Source organism: Oncorhynchus kisutch, linkage group LG4, assembly GCF_002021735.2.
Source record: "Oncorhynchus kisutch isolate 150728-3 linkage group LG4, Okis_V2, whole genome shotgun sequence".
In the NCBI taxonomy this organism is placed as follows: Eukaryota; Metazoa; Chordata; class Actinopteri; order Salmoniformes; family Salmonidae; genus Oncorhynchus; species Oncorhynchus kisutch.
In genome coordinates this window covers 71,662,076-71,672,799 of record NC_034177.2, presented here as the reverse complement: position 1 = coordinate 71,672,799, position 10,724 = coordinate 71,662,076, and the positions used below count along the sequence as shown (strand labels likewise).

The 10,724-nt window shown below is 39.9% G+C and overlaps 2 protein-coding genes across 2 annotated transcripts; one reads left to right on the top strand and one right to left on the bottom strand.

The window, feature by feature from the left end:
• Nucleotides 1-887: 887 nt before the first annotated feature.
• On the bottom strand, nt 888-3,539 carry LOC109888979 (interferon-induced protein with tetratricopeptide repeats 1-like). The gene is made up of 2 exons (XM_020480125.2): nt 3,457-3,539; nt 888-3,321 (listed from the first exon to the last, which is right to left on the bottom strand). The coding sequence occupies exons 1-2, from the start codon at nt 3,480-3,482 to the stop codon at nt 2,004-2,006; spliced, it is 1,344 nt and encodes a 447-aa protein (XP_020335714.2). The 5' UTR covers nt 3,483-3,539; the 3' UTR covers nt 888-2,003.
• A 2,571-nt stretch (nt 3,540-6,110) lies between these two features.
• On the top strand, nt 6,111-9,111 carry LOC109888795 (cholesterol 25-hydroxylase-like protein). The gene has a single exon (XM_020479968.2). The coding sequence runs from the start codon at nt 6,156-6,158 to the stop codon at nt 7,086-7,088; it is 933 nt and encodes a 310-aa protein (XP_020335557.1). The 5' UTR covers nt 6,111-6,155; the 3' UTR covers nt 7,089-9,111.
• Nucleotides 9,112-10,724: the final 1,613 nt, after the last annotated feature.

Genomic DNA, 10,724 nt, shown 5'->3' with positions numbered 1-10,724 from the left:
AAGTTACAACAAAACACGGTTTCTGTTGTCACGGTGTTAAGTAAGTAGAGTAATTTCTGCTGCCTTCTTGTGGAAAATAATTGATATAGAAGTATCTTGTTTGGCATGAAACAGATGGTGGGCATACCAGTTGAAGAGCTTTTTTTTTAAACAAACAGTTCAATCAAAAATAGTTTAGAACTAAGTTAGTTCAACTAACAATGCCTAAGTGAGTGAGTGAGGGATAGATTGAGAGAGAAACACACTTAGGGAAAGAAAGCCATCTCATGATCTCTGAGTTTAATGAGCAAATGAGTGTCTGATTAGATACCTCACTGACTTCTGTCCTGATTTTATGCTGTGTGGACCACATCCTTATCTTCCAATGGGCTGTTATTGCCTCAAGTGTTACAGATTTATTTCTAGCCATGATTTAGTTTCTAGCAAATAGAGACTAAAGCTAATGGGTGTGTGCCGCATTTAAGAGCCCATGAAAGTTATGTTAGGGGAGAGAGGTGAACCGAGAGGTGTGAAGTGGGCCCAAAATATGAAGTTTCCAGCAGGTGGCGGTTTTTTGCCCCGCTCTGTTTCTTCCATTACGGATAGTGGACGAAACAACACGAATACTGTTCTCACGTCGGTCAGTGGGTAGCATAATTTCTGCTGCCTTGTGGAAATCAATTGACATGGAAGCGTCTTGTTTGTCATAAAACAGATGTTGGAAATAGCAGTTGAAGAATCTTTTGTAAATTCTCTATATTATCTGCTCAATCAACAATGCCAGATTCTTTGTACATGCCAGACAGTTTCAGTTTTACTGCAAAGGGTTGTGGGTAGAGTGCGACCACCTCTTCATGAAGGTTGACTTCATTTTGGACACTGAACTGGTGGTGATGCATGAGACAATGGGAAGTGATACATTGTCTTTATTAAAACACTAGGTGGCGACGTATACACATCTAATTCCGTTTTTCCTCTGACAAAAACTGACGCGGAAGCCTCCTGAACAAAATCAAGGAGCTCAATGGGTGTGTAGTGTAATTTGTATTTCAATAATGTCACATACCATAGAACTTAAAACATTAGTGAAATACTGCACAGTACTGTTGGCCAATCTTTCTCAGCAGCAATGATACTGTGATTGCTGGAGCAACTTCTGAGAAGGTGAAGGATGTATTGTGATGTCAACTGACACTTATCACCCTTCATTCCCCCATTGCTTTCCACTGAAACATTCTGTGCTGTATTGTGGTGTTCTCTGTCTCTGACCGTGTACCCTGATCCTGACCTTGTACCGTATCCATGACCTTCAGAGCCTTAATCAATCAAACTCAGACCATAGCTGATAACAGTCAATGTATTTAGTCATACAATTTCACCTGGATATCCACAGCTATGCATTAAGACATTGTAGTAACCTACTGGGATAGTGGTTTATAATTATAAAATAACTTGTTGTTTGCTGTTACTGTATTTCTTTCATTAATGATCTCTTAACATACTACCTTTATTTTCACAAGAACTTACAAGATATTAGACAGTAAAATATTAGACATTACATACATTTTCATTTTCTATGTATTGTGCCCAGTGTGAAGAAAATAAAAAAATGAATATCCTATTGTTCTGGATAGTCTGTCTGTCAGGCTATACAGGACCTCTCTACTCTATAATGAAACATTTAAAATAACATATTAGTTTGTCTGCAGTACATTGTCCACAGTTAACTTGTACAGACTCAATTCAAAATGTGGATTCCAGACAGCCTTGAATTTCCTTTCCAGTGTTAGTATTGATGATCATGCATCTCTCAGCAATCCCAGTAGTAAAATTAAGCACAGACATTTGGAATACGAAGGTATTCAGTTTGTACTAAATTAAAATTTGTCCTAGATTGCCCTAGATTTGTCCTAGTGGTATAGTGAATATATTTTCCACATGAATCAATCATAAACAGGATATGCAAATTTGACTGATTCGACAAGCAGTTCTGGTTAATTCAAGCCTTTATTGTAAAAAAAGGTCTAGAACTGGCTGACAGCACCTTCTCCATCAAGTCCATCCAGAAAGTCAACAATTTCCTCAGCTCTGTCTCCTCCGTTATGGACATTTGACAACAAAACACGAATACTGCTGTCACGTTGGCCAGTGGGTAGCATAATCTCTACTGCCTTCTTGTGGAAATCAATTGACCTGGAAGCATTGTGTTTGGCATAAAACAGATGTTGGGCATACCTGTTGTAGAATTTTTGTAAATCCTGTGGTTCCATTCCTTCTATTTCAAGAAGCAGGTCCTCGAAAATCTTATCTGCTCTATCAACTCTGCCAGATTCGTGGTACATGGCAGACAGTTCCAGTTTAACTGCAAGGGATTTTGGGTAGAGTGTGACCACCTCTTCATAAAGGCTGACTGCATTTTCAATCAGAATATGCCTCATTGGGTTCCTTTTCTCTTCCAGAGAGAAAATCTTCCATTTGTAGCACTGCGCAAGACGCTTTTTCAGTTGGCGTGAATCAGGGTGTCTCTCCAGGGTCCTTCTTGCCAGGTCAATGCTTGAATCATGAGAGACGTAATCTCTGAAAAATGATAGTAAGAGTCCAAATCCACCAAAGCTGTCCAAAGGCTTCTCTATCACTTCCTCTGCAAGTTTACGTGCTTCCTCAACCTGGCCGCTATCTGCAAGCCTCTGCAGGTACATCACTGTGATGGTCAAATGTTCTGGATCCAATTCTCTAGCAATCCGTAGTTGCTCCAACATCTCAGATCGCAGCCTTGGGGTAATGTCTTTATTTTCAAAAGATTTACTAAATGCTATGGCATAACCACAGCGCAGCACCTTGTTCTCAGGGTCCCCTTTCAAGGCCATCCGGAAGCAATATACCGCTACCTTCCTCTTGCTTACATCAAACTTATTCAAAGTCCAGGCCCTTTCGCCCCATACTACACCTGGGCAGGGCGAGGGGTTGTCCCGCAGTAGTCTCCCCACCTTCTCCACATAGGTCTGGCTCTCTGTTAGCTCCCCTTGGTGATAGTGCACCCAGGCCAAGTTCCCATAGTGGACCACCAGACTTAGCTCCACGTCGTCTGGGCTGTTTAGGCGAATGGCCTCTTCAGCCTTCTTCAGGCATTGAAGAGCATCCTCTGTGGAGCCCAAAGCGTGGTGTAGGTAAGCCAGGAGGTTGTACAGATGACCCGTCCAGGAACATTGAACCCCCTCGCTGCTGATGATATCTATCAGGGTATGTCTGAGACTTTCCAGTTTAGATCTGCTGTCGTCCAACTTCCAGGTGAAGTGGCATTCCAAACCCTGCAGCCTAATTTTCAAGGAGTTCTGAGCCATTCTGGTTTAAAAAAGGCAGCAGTTCAATCAAAATAGTTTAGAACTAACAATACTTAAGGGAAATATTTCAGACATGGATGGTGAACCAAGGACTTGTTTAGAGAGAGAGAAAGAGAAAGAGAGAGCGAGAGCTTACCTCTTAGTTGGACAAGAGAAAGCCATCTTGTCGTCTCTGAGTTTCAAGAGCAAATGAGTGTCTGATTAGATACCTCACTGACTTTTCTCCTGATTTTATACTGTATGGACCACATGGTTATCTTACAATCAGCTGCTCATGCTGTTTACTGCCTCACTTTACAAGCAGTATCAAAGTTTAATTTCTAGCCATAGTTTTGTTTCTAGCAAATAGAGACTGAAGTGAATGGTCATTGAAGACACCATTCCAATATCATTTACATTTAAAGATCAATCAACTTCAAACAACCAACCAACCAACCGACCCATCATCACAATTACTTAATATATAGGTATATGATATTTCTGAGAAATGAATACAAACATAATTCAGCCTTTTTTACTCTATGCAAAAGTAAGAAACACGTCAGTGGATTTCTAACTGACCCATTTTAATTGGCAGTCACAGAGATGTTGAGTAAACACGTTGAGCCAAAGGAGGTTTTGTGTATCACATCTTACAGGTTAAAGTGTATTAAGGTCAGAGAGCAGGCTCTTTCAGGTCCAAGGTCTAGATGTGTTGTACACCAGATGTAAAGGTTTCATATTTTATGACATCACGTTTGGTTTAGCTCCTCTTGGTGATAGTGCACCCAGGACAGGTTCCCATAGTTGACAACAAGACTTAGCTTTTTTAGATACATTTTATTATAATGTTTAAAACATCTTATGATACGAGTTCTTCTCCTTAAGAAATCAAAAGCAATGTTTCGTCATCTCACTTTTCAAAGAGAAAAAGATGGTGAGAGATGTGACGTTAATGTTAAATCGCTGTGTGCCCCTTTAAGAGCGCACAAGAGTTATGGGCTAAGCCAGGGTTTCCCGAACTCGTTTGCTTTTTTCCCTAGAGCTGATTCAAATGACTAAAGCTTGATGATTAGTTGGTTATTTGAATCAGCTGTCTAGCGCTAGGGAAAAAAACAAAATGTGGCCCCAGGACCGTGTTTGGAGAACCCTGGAGTTGCCAATCCCTGCATGAGACGATGGTGAAGTGATGCATTGACTTTATTAAAACACTAGGTGGAACCTTAAACAAAAATAAAATCCTGTTTTTTGTCAAGCCATTGCAAGGAAAATAGTGTTGTATTTCACGAAGACTGAAGGGGTAGTCTACTTTATAGTGATGGGCATTCCGGTCTTTTTGGTGAGCGGATCATTTTGCTCCGTTCAACTAAAAGAGCTGTTAATTTGCCTCTCAAATAGTTCTTCATTCTGTAGTGCTTAAACTTTTACATGAAACCATACAAAAGAGCACATCTGTAATGTAAAGCACAGCCTTTTACCTGCCATTATGTCACAATGTGACATGCAACTTAAAGTATATTTTTATCTGACCAAATTAATAGACGGCCTGCAAAGAAAATGTGATAATTTTTTTAACACAGTGTGTGGACCAGAATGATGCTCTCTCCTCACGACCTATTATTCCTGCAGTGAGGAATCTCCAGATAATATTTTAAATAACTCATCTACAGATAATTGTTGTTGGCAGCTCAAAAAGCAGTGGTAACAGCAGGCTAGACAAATCTGGGAGACGAAGAAATGTCTCTTCCACGGATGCGATTCGACGTTCACCAACAAGAGCCGTTCAAAAAGAGACGTTCGTTCGCGAATGACCCACTGTCACTACTACTGCACTGTACAACATCAAGAAGATCAATAGGTGTGCAGTGTAGTGGGTATTTCAATAATGTCATGTACAATAGAAGTTTAAGAATATGTGAAATACTGTACAGTAGGCCTCCTGGCAAAATGTTTCTAAGAGAAATTATACTGTGATTTCTGGAGCACTTCTGAGAAGGTGATGTATTGGGATGTCTACTGAAGTCTAGTCACCCTTCATTCCACATAGCTTTCTACCAAAACTCTGTCTCTGACCGTGTACCCTAACCCTGACCTTGTACCAACAGTACATGTCAATAGTTTGGACACACCTACTCATTCAAGAGTTTTTCTGAATTTTTTCTTATTTTCTACATTGAAGAATAATAGTGAAGACATCAAATATAAAATCAAATCTTTGGGTTACTACATGATACCATAGGTGTTATTTCATAGTTTTAATGTCTTCACTATTATTCTACAAAGTAGAAAATTGTATGAATAAAGAAACCCCATTAATGAGTAGGTGTGTCCTAACTTTTGACTGGTACTGCATATAAATCAAACTCAGGCGTATTCCTATTGGTTAACCCAGCAATAAATACTAAATACTAGTATTTTTGTAAATAAAAACACGAAACAAAACAAACATACACACAGTTGGAAACTAGAGTCCATGACGTGATCAAATTATGTATTTACCTGTCTATGGTTCAAGTGGGTGGAAAGGTGTTGTCATAGTAGACCATTTGAAAACAGTTACTATCAACTATGTTAAACTAATGAATAATGACTTACTTCGTTGTCTGAAGCATTTTGTCACCCTAAACATCATTTTATTTCCCTTTGAAAAATGACATTTTGATTTGAGGACAGTTGTTCATAGACACAGAGGGTTAAATAGTTTGGAGAGTGAAGCATGTCGTTCCCTCCTTGCGGAGTTCCCCAGCAGGAAAAGACTCATAAGGACCTGCTGAACGTCACACAGAGTAACAATACACCCTCTTTAAAAGGCAGGGCATCCTCTACTGCAGACTGAAGACCATTCGATCAGTAAAGATGGAGCCCTCACTGGAGTCCTCCTCTCCTTTCCTGCTACAGACTTTATGGGACAAGATAAGAGCACAAGAAGACTTTCTCCGCTCTCCCTTGTTCCCTGTCCTGTTCTCCATGACACTCTATCTGAGCTGCTGCCTGCCTTACCTATGCCTGGACACCCTGTCCTCCAGAGTAGCCCTGGTGCACCGCTACAAGATTCAGTCACAGAGCAGGGTGACCTGGGCAATGGCATGGAGCTGCCTGGCTACCTCCCTGCACACCCACGCTGTGTTCATTTTCCCCCTCAGTGTTCTGCACTGGTACTGGAGACCAGTGGTCCTCCCTGCCCAAGCCCCTGGTTCTCTTCGTGTGGCCTGGGATGTGTTAGCCTGTCTCCTTCTCTTTGACCTGCAGTACTTTGTGTGGCACGTGCTGCACCACAAGGTGCCCTGGCTCTACCGGACTTTCCATAAGGTGCACCACCGCTACACAGCCACCTTCGCCCTGACCACAGAGCACTCTGGGATCTGGGAGACCCTGAGTCTGGGCTTGTTTGCTGCAGTGAACCCTAACCTGCTGGGCTGCCACCCGCTCACCAAGATGTTCTTCTTCACCCTGAACATCTGGCTGTCTGTGGAGGACCACTCAGGTTATGACCTGCCCTGGGCCCCTCACAGACTGGTACCCTTTGGGCTCTATGGCGGATCTCCGCACCACGACCTCCACCATCTCAAGTTCATGGTCAACTACGCACCCTACTTCACACACTGGGACAGGCTGTTCGGCTCGCTGCTGCATACAGACAAACCAGACACGTTTGATGTAGATGTGTTGGATGCTTCAAAAAGATGTGATACAGCATCAAGTGGTGTGACTGATGTAAGCCATGAACCAGTGTATGAGACTACACAAAGCTGTGTGAAAGACTATGAGGTACAGTTCAGAGGAAAATGAGGAGGACCTTTTCTCTGACTGTTATTTGGATTTTTATGAATAATGACTAAATTATGTATACATTTAACTTAGAACGAAAACTAAACAGAATAGTACTATGTCACTGTATGAATGTATGAATCTTATCTCTGTTTTAAAAAAATGCAAAACTGTGAAGAAAAAAATGGAGAATCATGTGACCAATGGACTATTACTGTAGCTGCTTCAATACAATGAATGTATGTATATGTGTGTATATGAGTGTATATATGGGTGATTCTGCAACTTTGGCAACTTTGGCCGTGCAAACTTTCAGAAAGTAAAACTTATTCAAACACCATTTTAATAGTATTGTACTTGTCTTTGATTTGTCTAGAAACTATATCTGATAATGGCTGCGATCGTACTATTCAGGAATGTATATATATTTGTCCCTTTTCCCAGACAGCCATAGACAAATGTCATTTCCATCATGTCATTAAACATCCATTTTGTTGAAAATCAAATATCATACAATTGATTTATGACGGAGTTCTTATACATTTGTACATGAACTTGTATTGAATATTATTTTAAGTGATTTTTAAGGTTTTCCTAATATGAATAATTCAACACGATGCCTGAATGTATAAACTTGCCTTGGTGACAGTTGAAAAATGTATTTATCATGAAAAATAAGATATTTCCACCCAACCTTTTTGTGAGATTATGATAACAACCGTATGATTTCCATATCTAAACAAATAAATATGTAAATAATACATAATATACTCATTTACCTCAAAAATATGGGTTGTGATGGAAATGACAAGGTGTGGTGGAAATGACTTCTATGTTAAAAAAAACCCATATGAAAACAAAGTGAACTGCCTGGATTTCACTGGTGTTTTTACACAGGTACTGTAATTCTCTGCAAAGTTAATATGCACAATGATCTCCTCTTTCTCCGGATTCTCTATTAATTCTCTCAGTTTGGAGTATTGGTGTCAAATGTTGTACACGTGTTTCCCCAACTTCTCTTTCAATCCGTTGGAAAAGTCCTCCAATAGAATCTGCAGTGTGCCACATACCTTTTATTTTACTGTCAAATGTACAGTGAACTTCTCCATGTTTCCCTCTTTGTTTTTCTTCTCTCTCCCCTCAGCTTTGTTTTTCCACTCAAACCACTATGTCTGCTCACCAGCATCAAAGTCAGATATTTTAAGCTCTTTGGCTTGGCAAAGGGAGCACTCTCTATACATGCACTCTTTCATCAGGTTCTCACAGCACAAAGACTCAATAACTTTCTCAACGTTGCTGCAGCTGATCACTTTGTGATATTGTAGTTTGTCCGCCATGAACTGGAGGTTGGCGTGGGTTTTGCAGAGACATGTATCCCTATCTTGTACTGCTGCCTTGACAACACCAAAATGATGTCTTTTGCAGAATTCACAGTAGGAAATTTGAATTTCTGAATATTCCCTCTTAAACTTCTGATAAAGGTTCTGAATTGTGCCATTCAAGAAGCGCTTCTGCTTTTTCTTCTTGTTCCTCGTTAGTGTGTCCTTTTCCCTGTTGTCTCTGCTGTTGTCATCACGTTCATAGAATCTTGTGATGTTCTCTTCTGTGGCTGTGCTAATTCGGTTACACAAATTTTTCCTGGAGTATTGAAGACTTGACGGCCTGTTTTCATTGACCCTCATTTGTTTTGCTGAAAAGCAAAATTCTCTGTTTGCGGCTTTGACCAGGCCATTCTCAAGATGTCTGAGCATTTTTGAAGCCCCTTGTTTGTCCTTGGCACTGCACTTTCTTTTATACTTTTGTTTTAACTCTGCAATGATGGCATTTTGAAACAATTACAATCCTTCTCAAGTTCTTCAGAGTTCCCTTCATTTGCGGTTTTGTCTTTGTCTTTGGGGAATCCTGTCTCTCCATTTTGTTCATCAGTCGATCGTACCTTTTTTTGTATTTCTCAGCTTTCCATAAAGCATGATCAAGTTTGACATTTGTCATAATAAGATCTCTGTATGCTCTGTATGCACACTCACAATAAATATTGATATAGATTTTATTTAATTGACTCTTTCTGTAGTACATAATATTATATAATGTGTAATTATTAATGTTTTCTCATAGAAAAACGTAGTAGAAGCTTAAAAGTCTGGGTTAGGGACAAGGGCAAAATAGTGAAATTGAGGTATACAATGCATCTGAAAAGTAGCTAGAATACTTGATAGAGAGGTGTTTTAAAAAGTATGGGGTGATTCCAGTGTGAACTTAACATACAAATATTTGTATTTGTTTTATTTTTTATAAAATCCCCAAAATTGACCCGAGGACATAGAAGTGCCCGTAGTTGCATAATCACCCATATATTTATAGATCTATATCTATATCTATATCTATATCTATATCTATATATATGTGTGTGTGTGTGTGTGTGTGTGTGTGTGTGTGTGTGTGTGTGTGTGTGTGTGTGTGTGTGTGTGTGTGTGTGTGTGTGTGTGTGTGTGTATACATATAAATATATGTATGTGTATCTATATATATATATATACTGTATATATATATCTAATGTGTATATATGCTAAATAAAAACATGTGAAATGTTGGTCCCATGTTTCATGAGCTGAAATAAAAGATCCCAGAAATGTTCCATACGCACAAAAAGCATTTTTCTCTCAAATTTATTGCAGAAATGTGTTACATCCCTGTTAGTAAGCATTTCTCCTTTGTCAAGATAATATATCCACCTGACAGATGTGGCATATCAAGAAGCTGATTAAACAGCATGATCATTACACAGGTGGACCTTGTGCTGGGGACAAGAAAATGCCACTAAAATGTACCGTTTTGTCACAACACAATGCGAGGGGAGCATACAATTGACATGCTGACTGCAGGAATTTCCACCAGAACTGTTGCCAGAGAATGTAATGTTAATTTCTATACCATAAACCACCCAACCAGCCAAACAACCGTAACAATACCAGCCCAGGACCTCCACACAAATACCTTTTTTTTGTCTTAAAGGGGCAGTGTTGTATCTTGAGACAGGCTTGAATAAGCTAAGTAGCCAATGGGCAGAGGTTAGCATAATTTGTCTGATTCTCTGTAATAATAATGCATTTTATTTAATAAGGTGGATTCTTGCATCATTTTCAGTCAACTCCTTGTCTGAAGGAGAAGTGGATAAACAGGTTGATATCAAGCCCTGCATGTGTTTTTTTCAAAAGTCTCACGGAATGTAGACCTACATTGAATACCACACATTGGCTGCTAGTGTAGGCTGAATGATTGAACAGCTATGTTAAGATGTTATGGGGGGCATTTTCTCCATTGTTTTTGATGGTAGGTCACTCTGGTAGGCCTACATCATGATCAAATAGCCACAGTAGCCTTCTTGGCCACTTTTAAAACTGTAACTTAAAGTGGGTACAGCCTCAGAGTTCACAGTAAAAGTTTGCTGGAAGTTGCACAGAATTTTCACAACGTTCAGGTTTGCACTCAGCAGACATGACATTTGCTCAGTGACGAAAAACATTTGAGGGAACATTGGTGGTGGGTGCTGAGGAGTATTTATGTCTATAATAAAGCACTTTTGGCTGGGCTTGGCTCCCCAGTAGGTGGGCCCGGCTCCCAAGTGGGTGGGCCTATGCCCTCCCAGGCCTACCCAAT

Bases quoted from the DNA above. Each gene is read 5' to 3' on its own strand.
- LOC109888979 (XM_020480125.2), bottom strand. From the start codon at position 3,482: ATGGCTTTCTCTTGTCCAACTAAGAG. The intron at 3,322-3,456 runs GTAAGCTCTCGC...TTTTTAAACCAG, and splicing joins TTCTCTTGTCCAACTAAGAG to AATGGCTCAGAACTCCTTGA.
- LOC109888795 (XM_020479968.2), top strand. From the start codon at position 6,156: ATGGAGCCCTCACTGGAGTCCTCCTCTCCTTTCCTGCTACAGACTTTA.